This window comes from Pollachius pollachius (genome assembly GCF_949987615.1).
Source record: "Pollachius pollachius genome assembly, chromosome: 17".
NCBI lineage: Eukaryota > Metazoa > Chordata > Actinopteri > Gadiformes > Gadidae > Pollachius > Pollachius pollachius.
In genome coordinates, this window is record NC_136950.1 from 15,371,287 (window position 1) to 15,387,404 (window position 16,118).

The window sequence follows — 16,118 nt, forward strand, 5'->3', positions numbered from 1 at the left end:
TCTGGGGAATCACAAATAATAGCGTTTATGGTGTAACCCCTGTTTATATCTATGTGTCTTTTTGATGGTACTTGTTTTTCAGAATCAACGTGGCGTTAAGGCCTTTCCTCTGCGCTAGGTTGTGGGGGGAAATCTGAGCCACATAAACTTCAGACATTTCAAGGAAGGCTGGTGCTGGATGTTAAGATGCAGCATGTCCGCTGCATTGCTGTCTTATATCCACAAAGCATGCCAATGTTGAGTATTCTGTGATCCATTGGCTTCTGTGGGCAGCGCCACAGGGACAAATTTTAAGTTAGCTTCTAAGGACCAAATTAATGGTTTCACAGAGCTGATGTAATCAGTTGAGTTTTTAAAATGTGATACATTCATGTGTGTTTGTTTTTTTTATTCAACACTCTCTAATGATCTGTTGGCTTTGGCGGATAGGACAGAAGCTATAGGACTGAGCTGCAAAACTTTGTTGTTTGGATTTTTGTTGTTTGTGTAAATAAGACGGCTTGTTTATACCTTGGTGTACAATTGTGCACACTTCGGCAGTGAAAATGTATTACGTTATATCTATCAGGTTATTTCTTTATCTCGAGGGAATTGTGAAGACTTTGAAGCAACTGATAATCAGGCCAAGGGTTGTCATTTTCCATAGGTAGTGAATAATAAAAGCATTTACATTGTCTCGTTGAGATGCAATGTTTGATAATGGAATTGTGGGAATTTTATATAAAACTACGGGCATTTACAAATTCTCTGTTGCGGGAACATCCCCTTTCTTGAAGACACAGAAGGAAATATGAATGTACTTTTTACAATGCATACATTTGTTTCCCATCCACAGAAACCTCCCCAGAACACAGAAGGAAAACAGTCATCAGGGCATAACCATGGTAACAAGTCCTTCAAACTACCATTAACAATGCAGGTCAAACCCGGGAAGGGCACTCCCTTCCCAAGTCAACCCACAGGAGGAAGCACAGCCACTCTTACGCTGGCTTCCAGTAATCACCAGGCCAGTTTTAAGCCCTAAGCCTGTCCCCCAAAGACACATGTCTTGATGGGGACTTATGGGGGCATTGTAAGTGTCTTAGCAATGTACAACATCACACACACACACACACACACACACACACACACACACACACACACACACACACACACACACACACACACACACACACACACACACACACACAAACTCTGCCTGCAGCTCTGACTTTTTCAGATTTTTTCCCTCTCCAAAAGCTGATCACAATAACAGCCCTGTTCCCTCTGTGCTCCGTCCCGTGTTTTCCTAACCTCTGTCCGACCTTAACCACCACAGCTGTCCACCAGAGACTTCCAACTCCCGCTGCACACTCTCCAACCTCTGGCCGGACTGAACTTCAAAGCCCCATGAAAGGACCTTGGGCTTGACCCAAAAGGCCCCGCTTTACTGAGAACCAAAGGAAAAACGTGGACGCTGTGTTCGCACGGACATAATGGCCGCTTTGAGACCAAAGAAAACTGCAGCATCCGGGAATTGTGCGCAAGGGGACCCAGACGAAATGGGCAAACCTTTCCCTGCGTCCCGCCCATTCCACCGCTGCCTTCTATTGGTCAACATAAAAGTTGACATCGATATCTCGGTATCTGTAAAATACGGACTGCCACATCCCGTTCATTTCAAGATGAACCAGTTTTTCGAAGCAAGACCGCGGACTGCGGAGACTGCAAGGGATTAAGCACATTCGTATGACAGCTCAAGGAGGCACCACAAGTAGCGTCGCCACTGGCGTCGTTAAACCCCGCCGGCCCACACGTTGGCGGGCCGACATACCCAGCGGAAATAGCCGCGTTCCACAGAAGTTCTGACAACCCTTTTCAAGTCGACTCGCCGACTTCTAGTCAGGCATAAGTACGGGCGTCCCCCGGGGTCCACGGTCCAACTGGACAGCGGGAGTTAACGGCTGGGCACGGCTCGCCCATGATGAACACAGATGAGCAAGCTCTGGGTATATTTAACAGGCTTGCATTCTTCCTTCACATCCTTGAAGAAAGAAGGATCCACAACAACGGCAAGCGCACATCCTCCTCAACCGGGGATTAATCTGTCGCACACGCAGCACGGCTGACTCACAAAGAGAACCTTAATAGCTTTTTAATAAAACTAGGCCTCTCTCAAGACCCGCGCGGGCGCACCCGCTCTCTGTTTGAGCCCTGGTTCGTATAAAACGGATATAAATATATTAAAACGTTGATGTTGACAGAGTTGTACAGTTTGATGCTCATTGAAGATAATTGAGGGCTGTAATATGACAGTGGGTGCTTTGAACGGCGCGTGTTGTTGCGCGTGGCAGCAGCCGTGGGCTACGCTGTCCTCGAACGGCTGGGAGAGAATGCTATCAGTGCTACGGCGTTCTTTACTGGGCTTAAGGATGCCTCTAAAGAGAAAGAGGAGCTTCATTAAATAGCCGTGGGAGCCGTTTGGAAAACAGCGTAAAAAAACGATGTCCTTTGAATATTCGCCGATAAATAAAATAATGCGTTACTGAATAAAAGTAAGGGATGGTTTAGTCCCGGAACTTTATCATCCAATTCATATCAGTGTATAGCATATATTGATATTGCTGCCTTCAGAACCCCTACGTCCAGACTCGATTCATAGAGGGTGGCTTTGCCCGCCAGCCTGGCTTTATAAGGCAGAACCGTGTCCATAAAATGGATTTAACACCGATGTTTCCTCCATAACACTTCCTCATCACAGTGAGCAACAAGAGCGGTCGGCCAAGGCCTCCTCGCGGTCGATCCACCACGATGACAGGCCCCGGTTTAGCGAGATGAAGGGAAGAATTAAACAAAGAGTCTACTTCAGGGTCACTACGATAACTCCTACACCTGAAGGTATCTATGGAAACACCTTGCTACGGTGCAATCCCCTCCCCCCCACAACCCCTTCCCCCGCTATGGAGAGAGCATGTCGAGTTAACTATGGGCAGTTAGAGACACTCGTCCTCGGATCGATAGGCTCCATTCTCTGAGAGAGAGAGAGAGAGAGAGAGAGAGAGAGAGAGAGAGAAAGAGAGAGAGAGAGAGAGAGAGAGAGAGAGAGAGAGAGAGAGAGAGAGAGACACACACACACACACACAGTTTGCGAGGGAGAGAGAAAGACAAAGTTAGGGAAAGCGAGAGTGTGTGTGTGTGTGTGCGTGTTTGTGTGTGCGTGAGTGAGTAAGCAATAGAATCAAAAAGAATAGAGCGAGCTTGAGCAGAAAGGAGGACGCTTGCCATCAGACTTCTACTCCATAGGTGTCGCGGGCGGATGCACGTTTTCGTCTCCCATGACCTTGGCATACCTCCAGTGAATACCCCGTGGAGACAGAGTTTCTAAGGGGTGATCTGCCCGGGGCTCTGCCGAGATAGAAGCAGCTCGCCGGGGCTTTGTGGGAGCAGCCACGTGTCATTACAGTGGAGTTCTTCTGTACGAGCAGTGTACAACACAAAGGGAAGCTGTAACAGGGGGGCTTGTACGATGGGCTACATTTGACACAGCGCGGGCCATAAAATATGCCCCTTTATGCCCATTGTTGGTGTGTGTGGTTGTGTGTGTGTGTGTGTGTGTGTGTGTGTGTGTGTGTGTGTGTGTGTGTGTGTGTGTGTGTGTGTGCATGTGTGTGTGTCTGTGTGCATGTGGGTGTGTTGGTGTGTTTATGAGTATTGTCTCTGTGGGTGTGTGGTTTTGTGGGTGTGTGTGCATGCATGTGTGCATTTGTGTGTGTGTTTTTGTGTGTGCATTTTGGTTTGTGTGTTTGTGTGTGTGTTAGTATTGTCTGTGGGTGTGCGAATGTGTGGGTGTAGGTGTTTGTTTGTGGGCGTCCGCATGTACAAGAAGGCAGATTAACATAGATAAAAGACAGTTTTCAAGTGAGACCTTGTAAAGTATAAAAAAAGACAACGAAAACAGCAAACCTCCAAAACATTAGCATAAAATAAATCAACGTTCAGATTTTGATCTATCATTGTTTTCATATTTCACCTTGAGTAAGACAGTCGGTACCATGCGACGTAAGCTCTGCTAGTATTTAGTGTGTGCTCATTCAAAGATGTTTGTGCGTGTGTTCATGTGAAGATGTATGTGTGTGTGTTCATGTGAAGGTTTGTGTGTGTGTGTGTGTGTATTTGTCTTTGTCTGAGTGTGTGTGTTTGTGTGTGTGTGTGTGTGTTCATGTGAAGAGGTGTGCGTGTTTGTGTGTGTGTGTGTGTGTGTGTGTTCATGTGTGTGTGTGTGTGTGTTCATGTGAAGATGTGTGTGCGTGCGTGTGTAGCGTGTCCCCCACCTGAGTGTGGCACCAGAGGGTGCTCGGCTTTATAACAGGGTGACTCGGGCAGCAGAACCGGCCCTCTCCGACCCGCCACGCCTCCTGGCCGCAGGACCAGCATGCACTGCAGGAGCAGCAGTGCATGCTGGGTAAGGGGGTGTCCCATGAAGGGGGGAGGGCTGGGCCTGACTCACTTCTCCTCTGGCCTCAGGGGGCTAAGAGCATCACAGAGACAACACACCTAGAGAGAGAGAGAGAGAGAGAGAGAGAGAGAGAGAGAGAGAGAGAGAGAGAGAGAGAGAGAGAGCAGAAACAATTTTAGGAAACTTCCAATTTCACACTTGATTTGACCCAGGCAGTGTTATATATTAATACAGTAAGTAAAGCATCTCTGTATAGACACAAGCACCAAAGCAGCAAATGAATGAATGAATCTCTTAAAAACGCGGGGTTGAACGGAGAAAGAGAGAGAGCAAGGTGCGACAGTGGGAGAGGTGGAGTTTGGCAGAGGAGAGGGAACGAGATAGCCATGGGAGCTACATTGACATACAGCTGCTGCTGGGACTCCCACAAGTTCAACACTGACCCCCCAACCCCGTCTTTCACCTTTGACCCCTGGCTCATAATTCACACACAGTGCTGTATTCCCCTATTTACCTTGAACGTGTGCACGTGTGTGTGTGTGTGTGTGTGTGCGTGTGTGTGTGTGTGTGTGTGTGTGTGTGTGTGTGTGTACGTGTGTGTATGTGTGTGTGTGTGTGTGTGTTAGTGTGTGTGTCTGTGTGTGTGTGTGTGTGGGCGCACGTGCGTGCGTGTCTACGTGTGTGTGTGTGTGACCGAGAAACTTCTCACCCTACAAGAGAGACACATTAATCCTAATGGAACAATTCCGCCCTGTAGTGTAGCTGTTGTAAAAGCAGAGACTCAGAGGATTCACTTTCGAGGCTGAAGCCTAAAGATCGCTGGACGTTTCCCTAAAACCCCCCTTTTAGGGGATCTGATGTTTCCCAGCACTGTCATTTGTCATAACAACAAATTACTTACTCAAACCAATAACTTAACTTTCATTCATTTAGGGACAGATTCACTTGTCCAATTCCTTATCTCCATTATGTCCCGGATCCTCTCGAGGAAATAGACGAAATTAAGCTAGATTGAGACTCTTTAAACATGTGCGACTTTATAAAAGCCTCTGTGGTGGCTAATGGTATTGCACATTGCTTTTCACCATGATTGATCGACCTGCAAAATAAAGATAGGCCCGACAATAGATACTTAAGGGCCAAGTAAGAGGAAAAGGCTTTATTTTGATAGATGGATGGCTGTAGTTTCTGACACATACACATTTACCCATGTTGAAAAACGAAACCTAATATGTTTTAAGGTTGGAACTACATAATTGACTTTTTAAGGTTCAATGCTTTATTTATTGTTACTGTATATTCCAGTAACAATAACCAGTTTTCACATAAACTCAAAGTTTATTCTGCATAGACATGAATACGTTTCAAGCTCCCCGGATTCTTTGACAGCCGTTCATATTCAATAGAGCGAACTGCACTGGCCGCCATATGGAGCTGCACGCATTTCACAGCAATACAGTAATGAAAAACACCTGCAATCCAGAAGGAAGGCAGGCGGCCTCCAATGCCATTCTCTCTCTCTCTCTCTCTCTCTCTCTCTCTCTCTCTCTCTCTCTCTCTCTCTCGCTCTCTCTCTCTCTATCTCTCTCTCTCTCTCTCTTTCTCTCTTTCTCTCTCTCTCTCCCCCCTTCCCTGCCTCGCCTCCCTTCCTTCTCTTTCTCTCAATCATAATTCTTTGCTTATGCCTCCATAATTCATGTTATATAAGCCTCACTCGGCTTTTTCTGCACGCTTCCACATTTTTCCACTTTACTCAACCTGTCGGTGCACATGCTGCCAGTTCAATTCACATTTGTTTCCCCTTGAGAAAGGAATTGACGATGTTAAAAACAGTTATTCATTCCCGGTTAATTAGCTGGTTATTCGTTGAATAACACTCTTGTCGCAACCTTGGCACTACGAAAGCCGTCTGTGTTCAGTTAGTTGAATTACGGTATTACTCAGAATGTGTCTGTGAGAATGTGCCTGTAGACAGCTCACTGATTCAAGTTTTAAACAAGCAGCACTTTAAAATGAGCCACGATGTAATGTTTACTGTTTGGGTGCAGTGTACGCACAAGGGTGTAGGTTTTATTATGGACCCTAGGGGCATGTCCCTGCCAACGTCAAGGAACCAGTGGATTGTTCCTACCTAAGCAATTGAGCAATTAAGCTGAAAATAATTGTAAACAGTTCTACAATAAACCATCTCGGTCCTCTTGAAGTGACAGGACAGGTCTGCCAAATCTAATAAATGGATTATCATTTGCTCTGCAGAAGCCAATAAACAACTTCCTCTGGCAATCTTCCTGGCCGGTCTAGTTCCCACTGCCCAGTAACACGCTCTGGACGGAGTCCAGAGTGTGTTTCCTTATCAGTGTGTGATTGGCTGAACCTAGCCTTCCCAGAATGCAAAGAAAGTTGAATACGTTTAATTGACAATAGTTTCAGCAAACTCCCTCGCTTTGAATCAGTTTGTGTCTGACCACGGAGCGATCCATAAGCATGCTAGGGAGGGCGGCTTGGGCGCCCAACCCAACTTTTGAACAATTTACTTGTCCGGCCATTTTATAGAACGCTACTGAAAAAGGTTTTCGTCTTTTGGGTTTGGCCTAGAGTCCGTGTCAAACTGCGAATGATCAGAGAAATCGGGCCACATTGAGATTTCAATTTTTTCTATGTTTCCTTGACTTCTACAAATAAAAGACAAAACAACAAGCTTGCCAAGCTAATGTCACTAAATCTAAAGAAATAGCCCATGTGTAGACTGCCTCAGTGCTATGTCGGTAGTCTGTCAGCAGACCAGATGTGACAGTAGTCAAGTAAGGTTAAGGTTTGCAATTTGTAGGCCAAGCTTACGACAGATGATGGCTGTCATCTGTATTTTAATTAGGGGCATGAGGGCAAGATCAGCATCGTTAGTGGTCTTATGCATCTGCTCTCATTAAGACCACTGCTTCAGGTGATGCTGATACTAGGACCGGGTCCGCAATGCCACTGCACAATACAATTACCGTCAACCAGTTACTACATGCAAATGAGCTGTTTCCCCTGTAGGCATGCAGCATTAAAATGACCAGGTGCAAGCAACGCTTGAATTCAAACATTTAAATATATGTATCTATGTACGGTGTGCAGCGGGTGTGATCTGTCCCGGGTCATTTTTCAGTCCCAGTCTGACCCTGTTTCTATTGTATACAGAATTAAAGACAAGTTTCATACTGTACTTGAACTAATATAAGATGACTCTGCATTTCGCTACCATGCCAATTGTTTCTCAGACAGAAGCTGCAAAGCAAAAAAATATGTGCCATAAAAAGATATGCTGTTTGTGGAATATCTGTGTTGTGGTAATAATAAATGTCAATACAAGTAAAAGTAATTGGTATGAAGACAAACCTGAAGGTTATGGTGGTTGTTAAATAAAGATGTTTAGATCATCTGATTCCCTGGTAGCTTACCCCAGAAACGCTATTTGCACTCACTGCGCCCCCACCTAACCTCAAACCGATGCTACGCCCTTGTGTACGCACCATTGGAATGTATGTGCATCTGTGTGTGTGTGGGTGTGTGTGCATGCGTGCGTTGGAGCATGGGAGCGTGCGTGAGTGAGCGAGTGAGCGAGCGAGTGAGCGAGCGAGTGAGTGAGCGAGTGAGTGAGCGAGTGAGTGACTGAATGTTTGTGTGCACGCCGTAAGAGATCTGATAGGGTAATGGCATTTTTTAGTGCCGATGCTGGTGTGCATTCCACAGACCTCAGTCGCCACATCATACACACACGCACACGCACGCACCCACACACACACACACACACGGCCCGCCCTCACACATACACGCCAGGCAGCAATGAAGGCTCAAAAGCCGGTGAGCTACACTCTCCCCCGTGACCCTGCAGAGCCCTGCAGTTGAACTCCTGTCAGAAATACCACACACAGACAGACACACACACAGACACACACACACACACACACACACACACACACACACACACACACACACACACACACACACACACACACAGACACACACACACACACACACAGACAGACACACACACAGACACACACACACACACACACACACACACACACACACACAGATACACACACACACACTCACAGACACACACACACACACACACACACACACACTGGTCTGCCCTCCCCAACCAGATACAGCAAAGTCCCTGTTTAGTGACAGGTAGACAGATATAGGCTGGAAGAGAGAGCCTGAGATAGAGAGGCAAAGATAGAGAGAGAGACACAGAGAGCCTGAGATAGAGAGTCAGAGATAGAGAGAGAGACATAGAGACCAAGGTAGAGAAAGAGAGACATAGAGAGCCTGAGATAGAGAGACAGAGATAGAGAGAGAGACACAGAGAGCCTGAGATAGAGAGAACAAGATAGAGAGAGAGACATAGAGAGCCTGAGATAGAGAGAACAAGATAGAGAGAGAGACATAGAGAGCCTGAGATAGAGAGGCAGAGATAGAGAGAGAGACATAGAGACCAAGGTAGAGAGAGAGAGACATAGAGAGCCTGAGATAGAGAGAGAGACATAGAGAGCCTGAGATAGAGAGAACAAGATAGAGATAGAGACATCGAGAGCCTGAGATAGAGAGCCTGAGATAGAGAGAGAGACACAGAGAGCCTGAGATAGAGAGAGCAAGATAGAGAGAGAGACATAAGCCCTTTTTACACAGCCTGGTCAAAGCAGGGCTGGTACAGCGTTATTTCGCCTTGCCTCCAGTATAAAATGTACAAACATTGAAAGGGGGGGCATTCTTGTTCTGGCGTTAAGCCAGCAGCGGCTGTGGCAATGAAGTAGAATACACATCTGTGTAAAGGGGTGAACCGACATTGGCGGGATAGGGGTGTGACAGCGTTTTGATGGCGCGTTGTATGTGTGACCTGCCATCCGCAGACTAAACATCGCCATTTAGTGGTGATGTCATCATTATGCCGCCAACCACACCCTGCTTCTCCTCAATTTCCCCTCCATCTCATATGTGATCACACCAAAGCGTTAGGCATAAATATGAGAGAGAGAGAGAGAGAGAGAGAGAGAGAGAGAGAGAGAGAGAGAGAGAGAGAGAGAGAGAGAGGGAGGGAGAGGGAGAACAAATGAGAGAGAGAGCGAGCCATGCGTTGGACCCTATAACCCAGTGTTTTCCTTTGGGTTCCCCTGTCTCGCAGTTGTTCATCAAGTCCTACCTATACTGTATCCACCACACCTCTCCTCTCCTCCTGGACCCCTACCCTGAGCACGCAGGGAGATGGATTGCCGTCAAGCTTTACGGCGCTCTAGGGAAACCTAGGAAAGATTGAAGTTTGGTGGAAAAAAAACAAGCCTAATGAAAACCAAACTCTGTAAATGGTTTGGATAATTCCCATGTTGATGATCTATGAGAGTGGAGGGTGTGTGTGTGTGTGTGTGTGTGTGTGTGTGTGTGTGTGTGTGTGTGTGTGTGTGTGTGTGTGGATATGTGTATATGTCTGTGTGTTTGTGTGTTTGTGTGTGTGTGTGTGTGTGTGTATGTGTGTATATGTGTATATGTCTGTGTGTTTGCGTGTTTGTGTGTGTGTGTGTGTGTGTGTGTGTGTGTGTGTGTGTGGTAATGTTTATGTGTCTGCGTCTGTGTGTATGTGTCTGTGTCTGTGTGTTTGTGTGTGTGTGTGTGTGTGTGTGTGTGTGTGGATATGTGTATATGTCTGTGTGTTTGTGTGTTTGTGTGTGTGTGTGTGTGTTTGTGTGTGTGGTAATGTGTATGTGTCTGTGTTTGTGTGTTTGTGCGTGTGTGTGTGTGTGTGTTTGTGCGTGTGTGTGTGTGGGTGTGTGTGTGTGTGTGTGTGTGTGTGGTGTGTGTTTGTGTGTGTGGTAATGTGTATGTGTCTGTGTCTGTGTGGTAATGTGCATGTGTGTGTGTGTGTGTGTGTGTGTGGATATGTGTATATGTCTGTGTGTTTGTGTGTTTATGTGTGTGTGTGTGTGTGTGTGTGTGTGTGTGTGTGTGTGTGTGTGTGTGTTTGTGTGTGTGTGTGTGTGTGTGTGTGTTGTGTGTGTGTGTGTGTGTGTGTGTGTGTGTGTGTGTGTGTGTGTGTGTGGGGTGGCGACGGGGGGAAGGGGGGAGCAAAGGAGTTATTCGTCTCCCCATCTCCCCACTAGTCACCGGCCCTGTGGGAGATCTCCGATGGGGCTTTGCGTGTGCATCTCGGGGGCCCCGCACTAAATCTTCTCCTGGTTATGAGTATAAGTCTCCCATCCACTAGCATATTTATCCCAGCGCTACTCCTGTTCCTCCGACTCCCCTCACTTTTCCTCTCCCTGATTCTTTTTTCTCACAAGTACGCAGGCAGACACGCACACACGCACACTCAGACAAACATGGGTCGACACTCACTCCTTGTTCATCATCGTCGGATATGTTTGAACACCCGAAGCAGCAAATGGAGACAACAAACCCTTTCTGTGTGCGAACGTGGAGGTACGTTCAGGGTGGTGGTGACAGCGTACATCTGTGGATCTCTCCCTAGTGCGAACAGGAGCTGGGGAGTGTTGTGGCTTGAACCGCATTCATCAGGCAGAGACGCTCGCTTTGGGTCAGGCTTTTGTGTTCAGACACACTGGCTCTGTTTCGCCAAACCCAATATCCATCCACTTTAAACACATACACGCGCACAAAAACAATAGTGGGACCGGGACGGAGAGATCCTGTGGAAATGTTTTTAAGGGGACATGTCTGCTATTCTGTCCACTAGAACCGAAGAGAAGAAACATAACCCGGTGATGATTCCAGTGAACCGGCCATCTTAAAAAAAGAAGCCTGCTTTAAATATCAAGAGAATGACAGACAGGAGGCTGTCTCTACCAGGGTGACAAACACGTCTACACACACACACACACACACACACACTCCGCACTGCATAACCACGCAGTGGGGCATGCGAGGTGTCAGTTCACTAATCAATTAGGGGTCGTCCTGCAGGGGTGGGAGGCAGGGGAGATCATATTAACACCGCTATTGATTAGTCTGACGGGGACTTCATCCGCACTGGATCTCAGTATACCTAATGAAGAGGCTCCAAAATAAACAACCCCTCTCCACTCACACCCACAAACACACACACAATGAATGCATGTGCAAGCGCACGCGCACACACACACACACACACACACACACACACACACACACACACAGACACACACACACACACACACACACACACAATGAAAGCCTGTGTACACACGCACACACACACGCACACACACGCGCACACACAATGAATGCACGTGCACGCGCATACATACACACACACAGACACACACAATGAATGCACGTGCACACACATACATACACACACATACACAATGAATGACTGTGTACACACGCACACAAACACACAATACATGCACACGCACTTGCACAAAAACACTGACACACACATTGCAAGCACACGGATGCGCACTGCAAATTGCACAAGGGCACACGTGCACTTGTACACGCTTGAAACCTTTGAAAAATGATTACACACAGCAACGTACACACACTCACACAAAGGAGTATGCACATACGTATACAGTATATACACACACACATACACAAACACACACACACACACACACACACACACTGACACACTCACACTGACATAGACACACTCTCACACAGGATTCAAATAACTATGAGTAGACAAAAACACACGCCGACACCTACACACCACTCAGCTTTGAGTGGAGGCATTGATGGTTGATGGTGCATGTGTCCAAACACCGAGAGACGGCTGACTGTGGGATGGGGGGGTCACACCAGAGTGCTGAGAGGACCGGCCGTCTGCCCGCCCCTCACAGGCGACCTGGCTAGACAGCAGCAGCAGCAGTAAAATAAACCCCAGTCATGGCCTCAAACCCGGACACACAGCAGAACTAAGGTGATTAAGGTGTTCAGGTGTTCTGTTTTTTTGTCTGGCTTCCTGGCGGGGGGGATGTTTCTCTCCCTGTATTTTCCGCCCCTCGAAAAGGCTGAGCCTGAATCCCCCTGAATCGACAGATATATGTTCTTTCTCCTTGTTCTCTTCCTTGGAGCCATTTTGTTGGTGTGTCCAAGTTGATCTGTCCTGCTGCCCCCGTTTTCTCTATTTCACCAGCCATGTCAGCTGGTGAAATAGAATACGTGTGTATGTGTGTGTTGTCATATGCGTCTGCAAAAGTGTTTGTGTGTTTATGCTTGTGTGGTCATATGCGTTTGCACGAGTGCATGTGTGTATGTGTGTGTGAACATGCGCATATGAACACGTGCGTATGCATGTGTTTGTTTGTGCGTGCGGGCGTGCATGTCTGTGCGTGTTCATATTTCCCCCAGTTGGCTGTGGTGCTGCTGATGGCTCTGGCGGAGGGTGACAGAGAAGAGGATGGCAGGATAACGCTGGCATCAAAGGCTCGACGGCGCACAGCAAAATGCTTCTCAGCCCTGCGTGGCGCTCGCTGGATCTGAGGGCAGATTACTCCCTTGAGTGAATGTTTGTTATTTCTCAGGTTCACAGTTGTGTTGCCTTCCGTTTCGCAGCACCCATCTTCTTCCTTTTTTTCAAATCAGAACCGGGTGGGTTGGTGGTGTGTGTGTGGGGGGGGGGGGGGGGGGGGGAGGGATGTTGACGCCTGAGCGCCTTCACACATGCACGTGCATTATCCTTCCTTTCATCACACCATCATTTCACTACCCCACGCACACACACATCCATACACACACCATTACACACACACACACACATACACCGTGCTGAGTAAACAGTTATTTTCTCCCCAGGTGCGCCGGCGCTTGGGTCTTTGTGGATAAAACATTTTGCCGCTCCTCAGCCCGGCACGCAGCTCACACACCGGCGGTCTTGTTATCCCATGTATCTGCGGCGTGACGGAACATAGTGTGGTGCCACCGCCTCTCTGCATGTGTGCGTGTGCTAATATCCGTGTCGATTACAGTGTGCCGCGAGAGACACAGACACACGCGCTGTCGACTGAAAGAGCAGCTTCACTTGGATGTCAAGGATGCTTTTAATCAGTCCTTTTTTGTAATTATCTACTTCTCCGAGGTCCCAGAGTGGTGCAAGCTGTTCCCAAAACATCCCTGAGTTTGGGGTAAACATTTAATGAAATGGGACATCCTACATTGAGCGGTTGGAACGACTGGTCCGGATCCCAATCTGTTAGATTTGTTAACGCTGCGTATTTAACGTGCATTGTCTGCACTCTCAACAGATGGAGAGGAGGAAAACATGAGGTGGATGCGATATATAGAGGGACACAGAGGAAGATGCATAGAGAGAGAAGAGAGACACACACACACACACACACACACACACAGATGATGCATTGAGAGAGAGGAAAACATAGCCAGATGCTCAGAGGCAGATGAATAGAGAGAAAGACAAAACGAGAATTAAATGCACAGACAGAGATACATAGAGGTAAAGAGAGGGCCAGCAACACATAGAGAAAGAGAGATACGGAGAGACGCATAAAGGGGAGACAGAGAGAAAGAGAGAGAGAGACACACACACAGACACACAGAGGTAGATAAGTAGAGAGAGACAGGGAGAAAGGGAGAGGGAGACATACACACACACACACACACACACACACACACACACACACACACACACACACACAGAAACCCAGAGGAAGATGCATAGAGAGAGAAAGAGAAAGGGAAGGAGAGAGAGGGAGAGAGGTGGAGAGAGGGAATGAGAGAAAAATAAAGGGAAGGAGAGCGAGGGTGAAGGGGAGATAGAAAGAGAGAAAAAGGAAGGGAAGGAGGGAGAGGGTGAAGGAAGGAGAGAAAGAAAAGAGAGTAAAGGAGAGAGAGGGTGAGGAGGAGAGAGAGAGAGAGAAAGAGAGAAAACGGTGAAGCATATACAGAGAGATGAAGAACGAGACAAGATGGAAGACAAAGAGGGGACTCACAGGTGACTGAATAAATAGAAGGACTGCCGCTGCATTGGCCCAGAGTGAGTCACAACCCTCCCAGCGAAGAGACCCGGGGAGGGGCAAGGTCCTTCCAGGTAACATCATATCCAAACAACTCTTGAGCAATGGCTGCGCTCTCGCTTGAGGCTTTTTTGTGATTCCTGTGTGTATATTTTGTGCCGGCCTGAGAAACAATACATCTGCTGGCAGGAGCCGAAGGGGCCCAGAGATGTATTGGGGGGAGGTTGTTGTGTTTGTTAAAGAGCCAACGCTGACAGGGCTGCCTGGTCACAGCCACGGCCTCAAACCGCAACCTTGGTTTGAATCTGGGACAGACACACACACACACACACACACACACACACACACACACACACACACACACACACACACACGCACACACACTGAGGTGGCTTGTTGTGGACATGCACGCACGGAAACACATGCATGCATGCATGCATGCACGCACGCACGCACGCACTCGCGCACACACACACACACACACACACACACACACACACACACATGCACGCACGATCGCACGCACGCACGCACCACACACGCACTCACACACACACACACACACACACACACACACACACACGCACACACACAAACACACGCACACACAGGCACAGGCACAGGCATAACCACCCAGCAATTTCAGGATTGTCCCACCCTAACTCTCCAGAGGTTCACAAATCATGAAGTTATTTTTACCCACCTCATTCTGTATCTATCGTGCGGTGTGTGTGTGTGTGTGTGTGTGTGTGTGTGTGAGTGTGTGTGTCTGTGTCTATGTGCATGTGTTTCCGTGCGTGCATGTCCACAACAACCCACCTCAGTGTGTGTGTGTGTGTGTGTGCTTCCAATATGTAATCTTGGGAGAAATAAGGCTATAATGACATCCGCACACACACACATGCACACATACACACGGTATGTGGAGAAAGAGTGACATCATGCTAGCGAAGAGATCCCCACCCTCTAGGTTCTCAGCCAACATGTCGGAAAAAGCAATTTCCAGTCTGACCTTGCCTTCGTTCCCGCCACCTGCATGTTTGCTTAACACACCTGAATGTTAGCTTCTAGACATACAACAATTATTGAAAGCCAGGAGGAGGTAGTCTCTGTTTCGTTCATATTTTAAAAGCAGCAGGTCTAACTGTTTGACTCCGAAATTGAGGTCAAAGTAAGACGGCCAGAGAAGGGAGTTATTTGTTTGTTTACCCTCAATCTATCGAGAATAGTTCGGGTTTTATGTGTGCAACCTGGGTGAATACACAATGCAAAAATTTTAAAAAAAAATGCTTTAAAAATTGTGGTTTAAATCCAGCTCAGTTGGTATTTGGAGCTCTACTGTAATTTCTAGGCATTTCGACAAAAAAGATTTGGAGGGAATAAAGCAAAATTATAGAGTCAGAGCACTTGCAGAATGGGGAATGAAGCATGAATATTTAATTAGCACACACACACACAAACACACACCCACTATCTATTTAATTTTCCACTTAATGTATGTATATATTCAGATATATATATATAAAGCACATTTGACACAGATGAGGGCTGTTGCACTGATTGGTTGCCATGGGAGCAGAACTGACACACTGTTGACCCTAATGGCGGGGGGGGGGTGCTGTGTGATGCCACCTTAATATTCAAATCAGACACCCCCCCCACCTTCCCTCCCCACAATATCATCGATTAACCGAGACTCTTATGTCCACAACAGTCAACAGAGT

The 16,118-nt window shown here is 47.3% G+C and overlaps 1 protein-coding gene across 1 annotated transcript in view; it reads right to left on the reverse strand.

Annotated features, from left to right (window-relative positions):
- sema5a (sema domain, seven thrombospondin repeats (type 1 and type 1-like), transmembrane domain (TM) and short cytoplasmic domain, (semaphorin) 5A) overlaps positions 1–16,118 on the reverse strand; it is a 122,779-nt gene that overhangs the window by 85,364 nt on the left and 21,297 nt on the right. The window contains exon 2 of the mRNA XM_079755155.1: positions 4,311–4,533. Coding sequence (XP_079611281.1) covers positions 4,311–4,458 — 148 coding nt within the window. The 5' untranslated portion in view covers positions 4,459–4,533. The remainder of the gene's footprint in view (positions 1–4,310; positions 4,534–16,118) is intronic.